This window comes from Mesoplodon mirus (genome assembly GCF_964341445.2).
Source record: "Mesoplodon mirus genome assembly, chromosome: 4".
NCBI classification, from domain to species: Eukaryota; Metazoa; Chordata; class Mammalia; order Artiodactyla; family Ziphiidae; genus Mesoplodon; species Mesoplodon mirus.
Genome location: NC_138979.1, coordinates 108,458,621 through 108,475,853, shown reverse-complemented (window position 1 = coordinate 108,475,853; position 17,233 = coordinate 108,458,621). Strand labels below are relative to the sequence as shown.

Genomic DNA, 17,233 nt, shown 5'->3' with positions numbered 1-17,233 from the left:
CCACTACAAACTCGGTCATACCACCTGCAGTATCACCTTTAAGAGCATCCATTTCTCTTTCTTTATATAACATAAGACACTTGTGATCTTGCCAGGTTTTCTAGCTACCCCAACAAATTTTGGTAGGTCTTTGCTGCCATTAACTTTCTCCCCTGACCTTGAGTTGGAGTCTTCTCTTTACCTATGACTCAACTCTCAATGTCATCTGACATGCAGGGCCCCAGTAAGACAGAAGAGCTCAGCTTCATTATGTGGCCCTATATTTGCTCTACCTGCAGCACTAAGTGTCTTGAAACTTTAATTGCCAATATTTGAATTGGAGGGACATCTAGGAGGGAGGAAAACTTGAGGTCAATTCTTATAAATATGATGCCTCAATCTGGAACATTTCACATTACTTTTGAGTACCATGGGAATAGTGCTGGAGAATAGCCAGGTAATTACGAGCCCAACTGGCTAGTAAGTTCATATCATGGCTCCACCACTAACTAGGAGTGGGACTTTGGGCAAATTATGTAAATTCCCCATGCCTCAGTTTCTTCATATCTAAGATGAGGATAGCCACCTTGTGAGTACCTACTGAGAATTCAACGAATTAGGGTTTAGAGTGGTGCCTGGTACACAGTAAACACTCAGTAAATGTTGGCTGTTATTCCTTTTCAGAAGTGGACACTTGTTATAGGGTAGGCTGAGTAACCCCACCTTCCTGAATGCTCAGCTGACTTTGTATAGTGTTTCTGAAATTAGAAATTTGGGTACATTTACAGTTTTACCATATCCACATAGTGTACCACATGTACTAATAATAAATATGCTATATTTACCTGATATTTTTAAAATGTCATTTAATTATATTTTCAAAGGGAAATTTATAATTTCACGTTAAATAATAAACTGGGCTTTCTTGCCATAAATAGAAAGTACTTGTTAAAATAACGTATAACTGTTCAAACAATTATTTTGTGTCCTAGTAAAGTCACTTCTCCTATGCCAGTGTTAAGCCCTCTTCTCTTTGGGAGACATGGCATTAAATGTTGTCAGCACTTATCTAAAGACCCATTGTGTCCTATAGCCTCTTAGTCTACATTTTCTGAAAACAGTTTTTTAAAAAGCCTACTCATCTGTAATAATAAAAGCTCAAATTAAGTCAAATCCATTTTAATACCTAAAAATTGCTGTAACAGTAGAGAACTGGATTTTGAGTAGTTCATTAATAATTCGGTCAGCAATTTATTGAGTAGCTATTTGTGCAGAGCAACTTTGAGGTGATAGCTGAGAAATATTTTTGCTTGTAGGCAGCTTGTCAAGTATCCTGACACAAGCAGTTCCTTAGCTGTCTTTGTGAACCATGCATTCTCAAAGATGGTGATATGGCATAGCCAGATATCAAGTATATCTGCGGCATTAAAATTTCATTGGGGAGCAGTTAAGAAAAAAACGTCTGAAAGTGTCCTGAGGCAGCCATAATGAAACAAACTAAAAAGAGGTGAAGAAAGATTAATGTAGACCAAACATAGGGCCACAATGCAATCCGAAACCTTGTAGCTTCAGCACCAGTAATAAACTTATAAGAATTATTTCTCATCTTCTTGGTGTGACCACAGGATTAGCTAATCTTCCATGTAAAAACCCTCAGATATGTAAAGATAACATTGAGGAAGTATGATATCTTTTTTCTGTACTGTGCTAAGCATTATTTTTTTCCTTCAGATTTTGTTTTCTTTGGGCTATCATGGTTTCAAGTCTTAGCATCCTGATCAATCTTCTGTCAACAGGTGACAAAGTAATATGTAATAAAGTGCCAAATGATCAGTAGCAATGAGCTCACTCCACCCCACAATATGAGGGAGAGGAGAATTTGAAGTTTTGGCCAAGGGAAAGATTCAAAAGAACATTCCAGATTTGGACGATGGAGTCTGGGGTGGAATTAAATATGTACTTGGCATTAACCACAATGCTGAATAAATTTCTGTTGAATGTTTGTTCGTTGAATAAGAGTTGATGGTGTATGGTGGTTGTAGAGCTGCAAGTTGCCTGAGACAAGAATCTGATCAGTGTGAATATTCATGATTTGGAGACATCTTCCTCTTGTCCTTATATAATACTTTTTTGATGACTCTAGTTCAAGTTATTTCTTACACAATTATGTGCTAGTTAGAGAGCAAAATTATAATTTGTCTCTATAGGGTTCCCTAATGTTAAAAGATATCTCTTATTCAAATTGTCAGATGGGATCAGACTGCTTTAGAGATCACTCCTGTGCTACAGGAGAGCTAGCGAGCTGCCTGGAATTCTCGAGAGGAGTAGTTCCAACTGCAAGAGAAAGTAGGCTCCTGTAGGCCACTGGCAATATTGAAATTGTCCAGAAAAGACACTGGCAGGCCAGCTCCATGTAGATGTAACTTGAGACCTTCATGACCTTGATATCCAAAAGCCTTAAACCAGCACTTGAAGAAGAGATTAAATTCTAGCTGGTATTTTAGGCTTTGCCATTCTGGAGCTCAGCCTCTGGAGCAGCCACGTGAAGAAGCAGAACTCCTGGTGTGTTTTGGGAGCAGCTGTCTCCCCCATCCAGCTTTTCAGCTGCAGGGATTGTTTTTTGTTTTTTTTTTTCTTTGTTTTTTCAATGGAGGGAGAACCAGGTTCTAACACCACTGTGCTGTCTGCACTTGAATTTTCCTTCCAAATGACCCATCTCATCTTTATCCCTGTATCATCCATCCCTCACTTCATCTTGTTTTCACTCCTGACTGCTGCTATCCAGTGTATAGTCAGCCCTATGCTGGCTCACTTATCATGCTTAAATCCATTTATGACATTGGATTAGAGGTCCCATGTATATATGGTCTTGTCTTTGTTTCAGTCCAGGTGTAACCTAGGCACAGATGGCACTCTTTGCAGTAGGCAGGACTTCCAGGGACCTTAAGAGTGAAGATGATTCACCTGCTTGTTTGCCTCAGTTCCTTTCTGCAGTAGCTGGCCACTTATCTGAGCTTACACTAAGGAAAGGAAGAGTTATAAAAGTGGGTGTGATGTTAACGATTTGGGCAAAGTTGCTACTTGCTTGATTGCTGATGCTTGAAATGCCCTTAGCTGGAGGGAAAAAAAATCTCTCTCTTCTGTGGTTATAGGCAAGAGTTAAAATACAAACCCCCCATGCAGCGACAACACATTAAGCTTAACACACACAGAGGTATAAAGGACTTCTACCAGGTTCTTTCCAGAGAACGGGTTTGACTCTGGATTGTGCACTGCACACACTGAATCCCACAAGGGGGCGCGGCAGGGGAGGGGTGTAAAGAGGGAAATTCTGGCATTGCCGCATTTTGCCTGTTGAATAGACTCACTTCTGCTGTCTCTCCAAGGCTGTGGCAACATGTGCGTGGTAAGAGCAGGCTCCTGACCTCCTTTATACCTCATGAAGTTTTTCTTTTTTTACCCTCTGGACCATAGAAAGTAACAAATGATTATGATGATGTGATTTTGGGAGGCAAGAAGCAGGCCTCACTGTAATCTAACACCAGCCAAGGCAACAGCCTAACGACTGTAACATCCCAGGTCTCAAGCAGCATGTTAGTGCTTTTTGTGTTATTTTATTTCATCTTCACAACAACCCTACAAAATAAGCACCAGTGTTAATGCTCTTTTACTGATGAGGGCACTGAAGGTCACAGAGATTAATTAACTTGTTGATATGACACAGCTAGCAGGTGGAAGGGCCAGGCCTCAAACCAGGTCTATCTGATTCTAGACTCAGCGCATAACCACTGTTCCATGCTGCCTCTCCATTTGAAAGCATTATAGTGCATAGCTTTGCAAGTTTACCTTTCCTTTAGAAGACATGTTTTTCCTCTTTTGAGGAAGATGTAAAAAAAAATTATGGTCTTGTTGTATGATATCTGAGGCTAGGTCATAAGAAGCCATAAACTTCTGCCTGGTTCCCTTGGGATGCTTGCTCTTGGAACCTACCCGTCAGTTCAAGGGGAAGTTCAAGCAGACCTCAGAGAGGTCCAAATGGAGAAAAACCAAGGCCCCTCTCCCACAGTTATAGCTGACCTCACAGCAAGCACAGATTTGCCAGACCTGTGAGTGAGTCGTCAAGAAAGTGAATCCTCCAGCACCCAGATAATCCACTCCAGTTAACGCCACACAAAGAGAAGCTGTCTCCATTGAGTCCAACCCAACTTGCCAAATAATGAGCATGTTAAGAAATTGGTGTTTAAAGCCACCAATCCCCTCCACCAAAAAAAATATGGGTCTGTATTTGAGAAGCCAGTGGAATTGATTCTCAAACCCACAGAAACAAGTTGTTTTGTTTCCCAAGCCTGTTGATTAGCACAGTGCTTTGGCCTGTGACATGGTAGCAGCCTTTGGAGGGGTCAGGGGAACGATTTATTTCCTAGCCACCAATGACCATTCTCCCATTTCCCTGGCCTAGCCAGACACCATGCAGCAGAGAGGACTCCACGGGTGATTTAGGTGGTTCCATTCTCCAACCTACCTGCATATTTGCCACCTGACCCTCTCGCTATTGTTTGGGGCTCCAACTTCATGGGAGGACTTTTTTCTTTATATATTTATATAATTTTAACTGCAAAAAAAAAAAAATTAACGAAGAAACAAGCTTTCCCTTGAACTTCTTATTAAAGGGTTTCCAAAAACTTCAGCAACATAACAGAGTGAGTTTTTGTGGATGGGCTACATTTCCATGACAAAGACATAGAAATGATAGACCAAATAAACAACAACAAAAATCTTTTAAAGTACATAATCAACTTCAAACAAAGGAATTCAATCTCTAGTTACAAGAAATGGAGAGAGAATGTATATTCAGAGTGGTGAACAGGGGCACACACTGTGTATGTCCATAAGAATTTTTAGCTTTAGATGTAGACATAAAAGGCCGGGGCTGGGATTTTTAACACCCCATAGGGAAAGATGTGCAGCCAGGAGCTGGAATTGAGCTTCTACATATAGCCCAAACCATGAAAAAAAGGAGTAGGAAACTCCACGTGCCTAGAGAAAATGTAAGGAAGCTTGCTTACTGTATATGGACTTGGGTTGTGGAGTATTAGGAGAGGAGAGAGAAATTAGAAATAGGTCAGCACCATTTGTGGGTATAGGTTCAGATTTGCATTCTTACTTACTGCAGGATGCCTGAGCTAAGAAATTAACAATAAAACTAGTCTCTGCAAAAGTATACATGAAACTACTTTGTCATGGTTATTTCCGCAGCGCAAGTCAAACAATTCTTTCTGAAAATAAGCTCACAGTAAAAATTTACAAAGCAAGTAAGGAAACCACCACCATAGGGAAGATAGGTAAGTAGGTAGGCAGGTAGATAGATACATAGGTAGAGAAATCGTATACTATGGACTAGAGATGAGAAAATGAAGTCACTATAAATTTAATCTATAAGGTGACATTTATAAACTAAAATTAATATATAAGATGATTGAAAAAAAGAAAGACTATAGGGACTTCCCTGGTAGTGCAGGGGTAAAGAATCCTCCTTCCAATGAAGGGAATGTGGGTTCAGTCCCTTGTTGGGGAACTAAGATCCCACATGCCGCAGGGCAACTGAGCCCCACGTGCCACAACAACTGAGCTTGTGCGCCTCAACCAGAGAGAGAAGACCCGTGTGCCGCAACTAGAGAGAAGCCCGCACACCACAACGAAGACCTGACGCAGCCAAAAAAAAAGGGAAGACTATAACTGGATAAATGAAAGAATAGAAAATAGTGTGAAAAACACATTTAAAAATACAAAAATAACGTTTAGAAATGAAATAATTGTCATTGAGGTTAAAAGCTCATTAGATGAGTGAAGTGTTGGATTAAACAAAAAAAATCAAAATTAGAAGAATTAGATTAGAACAAAAGTTAATGAATTCTAGGATAGATCTAAGGAAAGTAACTTTAGTGTAACACAAGAGATGAAGAGAAGGGAAATATAAACATTTTATAGGGGTAGGAGATAAAATAAGACCTAAAAGATGTCTAATGTAAGCATTCCAGAAAGAGAATGGAGGCCAAAGCTATAATGGCTCATTTTTTTCAAACTGGTTAAAGGCATTTATCCTTAGACTCATGAAACATAGCTAATTCCAAGCAGGCTAAATAGAAAGAGCCATACCCAGGTGAACAATGATGTAACTATTGAATATCAAAGAAAAATCTAAAAGCAGAAATTAAAGACAAATTACCTATATAAGGACTACCATTAGACTGACAGTAGAGTTCTTATTTGTAATAGATGTCAAGAAACAATGGAATCGTATCTTCAAAGGGCTGAATCTTAGCCTGTGATTCTGTGCCCAGCTATATTATCATTCAAGAGTGAGAAATAAGTAGAGATATTTTCAGACAAGGCAGAACTAAAAGATTTACTACTCAGTGATCCCAGCTGAAAGAACTAATAAATGAGGTGCTTTAGTAACAATATCCAATTTTTGGATATTGAATCCTAAAGTAGAATGTGGAATTCAAGAAGCAATGCTGAAAAAGGAAATTGACAAACATGTTGATAAATCTAAATAAGCATTGAATGTTTAAAAAATGTTTTTAAAAATGGAAAGAGACTATATAAGTGAAGATTCTCCAGAGAAACAGAACCAGTAGCACTGTGTGCGTGCGTGTGTGTGTGTGTAGAGAGAGAGAGAGAGATTGATTATAAGAAATTGTTTCACATGATAATAGAAGCTAATAAGTCCCAATATCTACAGTTAGTCAGCAAGCTGGAGACACAGGAGAGGCAATGCCAGTGGCCTAGTTCCAGTCCAAAGGCCTGTAGGCTTGAGACCCAGGAGGAACCAATATTTTAGTTCTAGTCTAAAGGCAAGAAGATACCAATGTTGCAAGTCAAAGGCAGTTAGGCAGAAAGAATTCTCTTCTACTCAGTCTTTTTGTTCTAGTCAGTCCTTCAGCTGATTGGATGAGGCCCACCACATTAGGGAAGGCATTCTGCTTTACTCAGTCTACCAATTCAAATGTGAATCTCATCCAGAAACACCGTTACAAACATCTAGAATAATGTTTGCCCAAATGTGTCACCATGTGGCCCAATCAAGTTGACACATAAAATTAACCATCACAAAGACTAACTAGGAAATTGTGTTTACAAACAAGGTGGTTGAACAGAAATAATAGGCACAATAACATGGAGACTGATGAGGAATGGGGGGTTTCTGATTGGAGTGAGTGCATTCTAAATTACTTATACTCAGAATTACAAAGGAGGTATGATTAGATTAGATATTGTTCTGTTTAAATTTTTTTGAGAGGACTACTAAAGAAGTAGATACAAAGTGTATTACATTCAAGTGAATAAAGAGAGAAAGGGGGCATAAAGAAAATTTAATCAACTAGGAGGTAGTAAAGGAGAAATGGAGAAGGGAAGAAAATTGTTACCAGAACATGGAAAACAAGAGGGTAGAGATAAGTCCAGATGTCTCAGTTACAAGTGGATTAAACTCACTTTTTAAAAAGCAAAGATTTTCAAATTTGATTTTAGAAAATCTGGCTAAATGTTATTAATAAGAGTCAGGCCTAAGACTTAATGATACAATGAAGTTTAAAGTAAAGAAATGGAAAACCAGATATATCGGGCAGATACTATCCAAAAGAAAAGTGGTGCAGCAGTATTACCACTAGGTAATGTTATGTTTAGCACAAAAAAAGAGATTGAGAAGGTTATGACTTGATGCCAAAAGACATAATTTCTAAGAAGTATATGTAAAACAATGAGTGTGTACACCCAACAAAATAGCCTCCTAATATAGAAAACAAACATTGATAGAATTATGTGCAGAAACTGACAAACTGACAGTAGTAGTAGATTAGTTCATATCTAGTCTGGAAAATATTAATAAGAATATAGAAGATTTGAATAATACAATTAAAAACCTTGACATACTAGACATACCTGAACTCTGTACCTCAATAGGAACTTCAGTGATTTTTAAGACATATAAAACATTTATAAAAATAGGTTCCATATAAAAACACAAAGGAAGTCAAGCACATACTTCCAAATTAAAATAAACATCACATACATTGACCACAATCTGATCAAATTGGAAATATAAAAAATGAAATATTTAAAAGAATTTATGAATCAACGATTAAATCATAGTGGAAACTACAAAATATTTATAAATGACAACAAAAATTATGGCATGTAGCTAAAACAGAATTTAGAGGAAAAATTATAGCCTTAAAAAGTATGTTAAAAGATTAAAAATGTATTTAATAAACATAGTAAATTAGTAGAAGGATAAGTGTAGCAAACTCAAAGAAGAAAGCAGGAAACAATGATCACAAAAGGATAAATTCAATGTAACTTGAAGAAATGGAGCAGTAGAAAGAAAACAAAACCCAAATTTGGTTTTCTTGAAAATACTAATAAAACAAACCAACCTCTAGCAAGAATGATAAATTTAAAAGTTTACACAAATTAATCTTAGGCTATCCAAAGTTAATCTAATTGCTGATCCAGAAGCTAAATCAGAATGGTGGGACATGGATATTTATTATATTAGGCTCCTGCCTTCTTTATGTTAGAAATATTCCACAATAAAAAGATCATAATCTTTATTTAGGCATTATGCCTTAGTCCATGCGTTGCCTATTGCCTGTCTTCTGTGTAGCATGCTTTAACAGATACCAGCTCTCCTATTCTTGTACATCTTGCTTCAAGTGACTCATGCATTCTTGCTTTGCACATGCTTGGTAGATAGTTGAAATCTCAGCAGTTGAAGCAGTGACAGGGTTAAATTGTGAAATCAACAGAATGAATACCTCTAGCAAAGTTTAGGGAGAACAAAACTCCTGTCTACCTGTGGTCAAAATAGATGGATGTACATTGGACAGGTGTCATGGCTGGCCTAGGAACAGCTTCTGTGAAAGGCATAGGCTTCCATGAGGGTTCATATCCCCAGCTGTCCCAAGATTGTCCAATTGCCTTTCCTTATCTGGTTGATGTTATTATTCCTCCCTTTGGCATTTCCTAAGCTTCAGAGTATGTGTGTAAATGTATGCTTGCAGTCTGGCTTGATCTGAGATGTAGATCTACTCAAGCCTGAGTGCAAAGACCCAGGCATAGTGGGCAGGCACATCCTGCATCTGGAGCCTTGGCCTGCAGTTCCTATGTGTTAGCACTTTTCTCTCGTGCTCTGAAAAACAGCAGGTTGCAAGGAGAGAAAAGAGCTTTTTTTGAGTTTAAAATGAATGCGGACTCAATATATAGTTTTTACTATTCAATTTAAAATCACTGACTTCCTCTCACAAGCTTCCTTTGATTTGAATAGTCTTCTATTCAATATATTCAAACTATTTTTTTTAAGTTTATTGGCTATGATTCTTAATTCTGGTAAGCACACTGTTCTAAAATGTATATTGTGAGGAAAATTATGATGTCATCCGTTTCTTTTTCCTTTAGTATTTCCCTTTCTTCCCTCATAAAATAAATGACCTAATTTTTTTCTGTCCTAGGGTATTGTCCCTCTTCTTTTTTTAAAAAGGGCCTTTGTTTTATGATTTTAGCAATGAGTTTGCATATAGTTTGGTATGAGGTCAGTAATTTTCCCTAGAATAGCACTTTGGGGTATACTGTCTGGTCATTTAGTAATCTTCTTCTCACATGGGTATGAGAGTTAGCAGTGTAACAACTTAGCAATGACCAGGTGCATGTGGAGAAGGTGCTTTTGTTCCCTTGAGACACTGATAGCATCATGGGTACCACAAAGGAATGTGTCTGCCATTACTATCCGGTGACTGAGTGGCAGACCAGAGAGAGTGCAGTCCCTCAGGGAAGGTGACCCAATGCATGTGTGATTGCTTTGTTCCCCTCCTACTGGCCTGGCCTTAGAATTAAGTTGGGAAAACAGAGTGAGGTTACCAGGTACTTTACTATCTATTTAACACTATTGTTGGAATAATCTGTTCTTTTATAATAAGACAGTTTGCTGCTTCATATTCCCAATGTTTGTTCCACTTATCCATGGTAATGTCTTTCCAAAATAATTGAGTCTAACTTAAGCTTACATGAGGCAAATGCCTAAGCCTGATTTGTTTCTTATTATTACTTAAACTTTAACAAAATAAATAATAAAAAAGCTGTTGTAGCTGTTTTCTCTAGGAACTCATGTAAGAACCCTTAAAGGTAGTCAGGTCAGATAACATTATCACTTTCTACAGAGGAAGACACTGAATTTGAGAGGCTCGATAATTTGCCAGGTTGCAGAGCTGGGTATAGGGATAGGGCTGGATAGGATTCCTCCAGGGGTGATGATCCTTTTTGAGACTCCAAATATGGCCTCTCCACTTGCAGTGCAAACACGTTTATAAATGGCTATTAACTATATAACATTGCTATAAACATGCAGTTATGCAACTAAGAATAGGAAATAATTAAAATTATTGCACCTCATTTTTTCTTTGTGCACTCCATACTATGCTTAAGTGAGAAGGATGTCATTTCCTTATTTCCTTCCACAGAATTTACTAACATTTATCATATCTGTCAGTGTTCAGTGTACTGAACTTGATAAAGAACATCATAATCTAAAAAAAAATTGTTAAGCCAAAAATTTTCTCAGAACCTGAATGACATAGGTCTGTGGTCTGTGTTCATTCTGTTTCATTCTGTTTAACTAGATAATTATCCAGTATGCATTTTAGTTTGTGCTTGTAGGGACCAGACCCTAAGCTCTTTTGGTAAATGGGAATGATTCCACTGGAGGACTTGAAGGAATTGATTCCTAAGCAACACCTGACTTAGCTTCCGTCTAGAGACTTGCCTTCCTCCCGTGCTGAGGAAGAGGAGTTCTGGCCACCATGGCTTCTGCATGCCTACAGTAAACAGTGAGGCCAGGATTTCCTGCCTCACTTTTCAAAGGGTGTGATCTGGGCTTCCCTGGTGGTGCAGTGTTTGAGAGTCCGCCTGCCGATGCAGGGGACATGGGTTCGTGCCCCGGTCTGGGAAGATCCTACGTGCCGCGGAGCAGCTGGGCCCGTGAGCCATGGCCAATGAGCCTGCGTGTCCAAAGCCTGTGCTCCGCAATGGGAGAGGCCACAACAGTGAAAGGCCCGCGTACAGAAAAAAAAAGGGTGTGATCTGATATAGCATCCCTCGGAAGATGCCTCCCATAGTCCCTCTGTTGCAGTTCCCCGGGGTTAAGGTCAATTTAATTTGCAACTGGGTGTGATGAGACATTTTGGGACAAAAATTCATATATAAATATAAATATGTGTGTGTGTGTGTGTGTGTGTGTGTGTGTGTGTATTTTTTTCCCTTATTTAAGATTCGCCCAGGGCTTCCCTGGTGGCGCAGTGGTTGAGAGTCCGCCTGCCGATGCAGGGGACACGGGTTCGTGCCTCGGTCCAGGAGGATCCCACATGCCGCGGAGCGGCTGGGCCCGTGAGCCATGGCCGCCGAGCCTGCATGTCCGGAACCTGTGCTCCGCAACGGGAGAGGCCACAGCAGTGAGAGGCCCGCGTACTGCAAAAAAAAAAAAAAAGATTCGCTCAATTGTCAGTCAGTTTTACCTACTTTCCTTACCTGTGAAATAGACATAACATTTCGTGGCAGTTGATGAGAATTATTTCAGAAAGGTTTAGAATGCAGAGATGCTTTCTCAGCTGAAAGTTATTTTTTATTGACGTCATTGAAGTCTTTGAATCTGACCTGCCTTCACTAAGCTTTCCAGGTACATATGCTTGGTTATAACATAGTTACCTGCAAAAGGTAAATATTTTCTTTTCTGATTGTTTTTGTTGTGCTTTTTCTTTCCCCCAAGTGGGCTTTTCCAAAGGTAGTTTATCTGCAAAGAGACATATGCTGTAGGTCTATACTTGTTAATTTACCTTGGAAAAATTAGGGCATCTTCAAATCTGGCAATGTGGCTTATAAACTTGGCAAAGTGCTCTAATTAAAAGCTTCCCATAGATTTGAAAAAAGGAAAAAAATGATTAGTATCAGTAACGTTTTCATTTTCATGCTTTGTGTATTTATAGGTATATGTCACTTCTCATGTTGCATTAAAAGTATGTTGACTGTCTGCTAACAGTTCATCTCTTTTCTTCTGCAGCCTCCAAGTCTGTTATAAATAGTATGCTACGGGACCCTTCTCAGATTCCAGATGGAGTTCTAGCAAATCAGGTCTATCAGGTATTAATCACAGCTGTCTATTTTCAGTGGCAATGCTGTTATCTGCCTAGCAGAGTAAAGGATTTTAAACCTCATTTAATTACTGTCATCATAAACTATCACTGAGGTCAGGGTGCACCATAAATGGCAATGCAATATTTGAGAGAAGAGCATTTCACTTTTTAATAGCTTGCTTTTATAGTGAATAAAAAGGATGCAATTTTTGTTTTCTGTGATTAAATCTGAACAGTCTTTTGATAGCTTTTTAAATTTCTTTTTAGGAAAAGGAATTACTGCTTTTAGGATACTATTTAACTGCAACAGTTTTTGTAGTCACTCATCCCAGACCCCTTCTCTTATTTGTCTGCAGTGCATCGTGAACGACTGCTGTTATGGACCACTGGTGGACTGCATCAAACAGTATCCTTTCCCATAAAATTTTAGGTGCACAATTGACGAGCTTAGACTCAGTGGAGGAGATGTGTCTAGCTTTAACCTGACATAAAGTTCTGCTTCGCAAAACACATTTCATACTCTTCTATTTTATATTCAATCAACTGGAGGGTCACTGCAGACCATTCTTTTCTACAGCTTAAAAAAAAAAAAAATCAGATAGGCCCCGGGAAGATGTCAGTTCAGCAGTTGCACAGTCACAGGCTTATTTCAAACTGCTTGGTTTTCAGTGAGTTTAAAGGTACAGAGTCATGAGGCAAGTAACACATTGTCTTAGATGTCTAACTATGCCAGTGAACATTTTTTCAAATATAACACATTTCTATTTAAAATGAACCAAATTTAGTTGAGAATAAATTTTGAGCCTGGAGTTAAAGGATGATGTGATTAAAATGCCACCAGAGACCATCACATTTTAAAGGGCAGTAGATTCTTATTGCTTAAATGTTGATTACAATCTGAGCTCTTGCTTGGGTTCCTAATAAACATTTTTAGAGAAAACCAAGCTAATTTTTCCCTCTGGACTGAATTTAAGGCTATGAGAACAGATGTCCAGTCATTCTTCATTAAAGATATTGAGATTACTAGAGTTAATGCTTGCTTCTTCAAACAGGATTTGAGTGGACAGCAACTAGACTTGGTGAAGGAGGACATTTTTAATCAATACCTTTAGAAGTGTGTGGCAACACTAAGGATATTGACAGTCCTGGGCTCAAAAAGTTTATTCAAAAAGTTAAATAATTAGCAATTTTTTAATGGGAATCATATCTATCTGAGTCCATGAGTCTCATATTTCTTAATAATATAACATACCCTTCCTGGGTTTTGTTAGCATGGGTGGCATTGCGACCAGTTGTGACTCGGTGCTTACTAGTAAGGAGGCTTTTTGTTAGAAGCCCTTGCTAGTCGTCGAGAGAGAGAGAGAGAGAGAGAGAGAGAGAGAGAGAGAGAGAGAGAAAGTGTGTGTGTGTGTGTGCGCGTGTGTGTGTGCGTGTGTGTGTGTGTGTTTATATTCCACCTTGTTTCCTAAAGGCTTAGAGTCAGTGAAATTTTTGTAAAAAAAAAAGATTCATTTTCTTTTTTTCATAAAGTTAACCTTTGAAAAATAATCTTTTAACAGAGCCCTCTTGTAAGAATATTCAGTATCTATGTTACAGCCCTTGGTATATTTATTCTTCCAATCTAACTTAATCTATTATATTTATTAATATATAATATTAATACATTATAGCCCTTGTATATTTCTTATTCCAATCTAACTTAAATGAATAAAATCACAGCATTGGGCTTCCGTGCTGGCGCAGTGGTTGAGAGTCCACCTGCCAATGCAGGGGACACGGGTTCGTGCCCCGGTCCAGGCAGATCCCACATGCCGCGGAACGGCTGGACCCGTGAGCCATGGCCGCTGAGCCTGCGCATCCGGAGCCTGTGCTCCACACGGGAGAGGCCACAACAGTGAGAGGCCCGCGTACCTCAAAGAAAAAAAAAAATCACAGCATTGTCATAAGCTTGCCTCTTTATTAGACCAAAGTGAAACTATACTTTATTTTCAGTGTAAAATTAATGATAGTGTTAGAAACTGTCGGAATGCCAACCTCACATTGCTACAATGATAAAGTGTAGCACATTCATATAACAACTAACACCATCTCAGAGTATCTGGGGTGGAATTACATGTTAATTTTGAAGCACATAAAATAGTTAAAAATCAATTTAAAGTTAAGGTTTTAAAAGCATAATGTCTTTTGAAGGATTGCTTTTTGATTTTAAATATAACTATCTAATTATATATGCATGGACTAAAGTACGAAGTCAACTGCTTTGTAAATGCCAGGAGGCTGTTTTTCAGTAATAGTTGAGATGCTTACGGGAAACTAGATTGCTGTATTGCTGGCGAAGAAAATGGCTTGTGAGGTTATTTACAAGTTTTGCCCCATGGTCACTGCCATACATCAATAATAAGTATTATTACAGAGAAAGTCTAAGTGTTTCTGCTTATGAAGCATTATAAATTCTGTTTGGAGTATTTTCCTTGCATTTTTGCCATCATTCACTTTCCTTTTTTGGCTGTGTTATTGCCAGTAGAATTTAAAGTAGTACATGATTTCAGTTGATAAAGATAATGATGTATGTCTGTAAATTGTATTCACTGACTCGATTATAATTTCACAGTTCCATTATGCCTATTGCCAGTAAAATTACTGTTTTTATAAGCTTTATTTTCTAGACCTTGTATTCTATATATGTTTATACCAAACAAAGCATAATCAAGAAGTATATCTTTCCAAAGTTTCAAATTAGTGATTGCTTTTACCATGCAAAATAAAACAGGCTGGGATGTTCATAGCGAATTGATTTTATCTTTGCACTGAGATAGCAGCAGTTTAATATAATGTAAATACACTTGCACAGATGTTTCTGAGGCTGATCAACAGGAATTATTTTATTTCACACTGAGTAAAAATTATTGAATTTTCATGTGAGTGGAAATGCTATTTGTATGTTGTTCTGATAATTTGGTAATGTTTACATTGCTTACTCAGTAAATTGCATCATTTCATTAGAAAGCACACACTTAATAAATAGAATAGGTGCAAAACCTTTTTACTCCATTATGAAAATGTTACATGTAGACATTTGTTTAAGTAGAATAAAGTAAATTGGTCATTTATTAATAAGACGCCAGAAAAGCACAGTAGCAAAGAGTATATAAACTGTCATTGTACTTTCTTTTTCTTTTGGTGTCTACTGTAATTCTTCCTACATAGCCATGCCCACCTTTCCTGCCACAGGTTATATTCACAGACACAAAAGACGTGAGAAACCGGCCACCTCAACTTTCCAAAGTGTGACTTCAGGACAAGCTATTAGACAAAGACCTAAACAGAGGAGCAAGGAAAGATAATGATACAGGAAGCTTGAAGTGCTGTGGGTTTCATTTCTGTACCATCAGTAACCTCAGTTTCATGATTCAACATTTTAGATGTAAATAATTTACAACAATAAAAGTGAGAGCACATTTATGTGGAATAGAAGTAAATAATTTAGTTCTCAAATGTGGGATGCCCCTAGTAATGAGAAACCATTGAGAGGTATCCATCAGGTATCTTCAATGGACTCTGCAAATGTGTGGAATTTTGTGATTTAAGAATTTGTTTTCTTTATTTTATTTTCAATGAGAAGTAAGAGCAGTCCTGTGCATGGGGAGGAGGGGACAACAGAAGGAGAAAGACAATGATAATGACTTGGGGCTTGTTTTGACAGTGGATACGAGTGGTCTTACCTCTTGAATTCTAAGATTTAAGTGATATTCACCTGTACGTGTTGATAAAGAGCAGACTAATTCTCTAAGAATTTTTAATTTTACAAATAATATATAAGCTTTATTTGATTTAAATTGGACTCTCGCAGTGCATGATCAGAATTAAAGAGTCTCTGGTAAGCCAAGGAGTGATAGGACCAGGTTGACATCAGTGAGATGGAGAATTAGATAATTACAGGCACACCTCATTTTATTGTGCTTCACTTTATTGCGCTTTGCAGATATTATGCCTTTTACAAATTGAAGGTTTGTGGCAACCCAGCATTGAGCAAGTCTGTCGGATTCATTTTCCCCATAGCATTTGCTCACTTCATGTCTCTGCGTCACCTTTTGGTAATTCTTAGAGTATTTTAAACCTTTTCACTATTATTATATTTGTTAACGTCATCTGTGATGTTATAATAGCAAAAAGATTAGGACTCGCTGAAGGCTCAGGTGATGGTTAACATTTTTTAGCAATAAAGTATTTTTTAATTAAGGTATTTGCATTGTTTCTTTGGACATAATGCTACTGAGCACTTCACAGACTACATTATAGTGTAAAAATAACTTTTTTTTTTTTTTGCGGTACGCGGGCCTCTCACTGCTGTGGCCTCTCCCGTTGCGGAGCACAGGCTCCAGACGCGCAGGCCCAGCGGCCATGGCTCATGGGCCCAGCCGCTCCGCGGCATGTGGGATCCTCCCACACCGGGGCACGAACCCATGTCCCCCGCATCGGCAGGCGGACTCCCAACCACCGCGCCACCAGGGAAGCCCCAAAATAACTTCTATATGCACTGGGAAACCAAAAAATTCACGTAACTTGCTTTACTGTGATTTTTTTTTATTCTGTAACTGAATCCACAATATCTGCAAGATCTGCCTATGCTATCAAATGCTTTTGACAGAATTAAAGTACCAGAATAGGATAACACTCCTTTTCACACTTTATACAATCTCATCCTTTTGGAAAATAGACCAGAATTCCAAGTCTCTTTCCTGACTTCATTACTTACTTGCCATGAGACTGTCAGCAGGTTCTTCAGCCTTCCTGAACCTTTCTTTCGTTAACTGTAAAACTGGGACTAGTAATGGTACCTGCTCATGTGGTTGTTGTGAAGATTAAATAAGATGATACACCAAAGTGTTTAGCACAAAGGCTTAGTATATGGTATTTAAGAAATATTAACTAATATCAATTATCTTTACATAATCAATTTTACTATTTTTTAAAGAAGCTGTACAGAGGTCACAGACACAGGCTTTGCAGAGATTTTATACCGATCTTCTGCTCTGCCACACATTAGCCATATGACCTTGTGCAGATTTCTT

At 38.2% G+C, this 17,233-nt stretch overlaps 1 protein-coding gene across 3 annotated transcripts in view; it reads left to right on the top strand.

Annotated features, from left to right (window-relative positions):
* The window catches only part of CDIN1 (CDAN1 interacting nuclease 1), a 218,727-nt gene that overhangs the window by 87,192 nt on the left and 114,302 nt on the right, over positions 1-17,233 (top strand). For all 3 annotated transcript variants that reach the window (XM_082618124.1, XM_082618125.1, XM_082618126.1), the window contains exons 6-7: positions 12,089-12,168; positions 12,518-12,567. In XM_082618124.1, the coding sequence (XP_082474250.1) occupies positions 12,089-12,168; positions 12,518-12,567 (130 nt within the window). The remainder of the gene's footprint in view (positions 1-12,088; positions 12,169-12,517; positions 12,568-17,233) is intronic.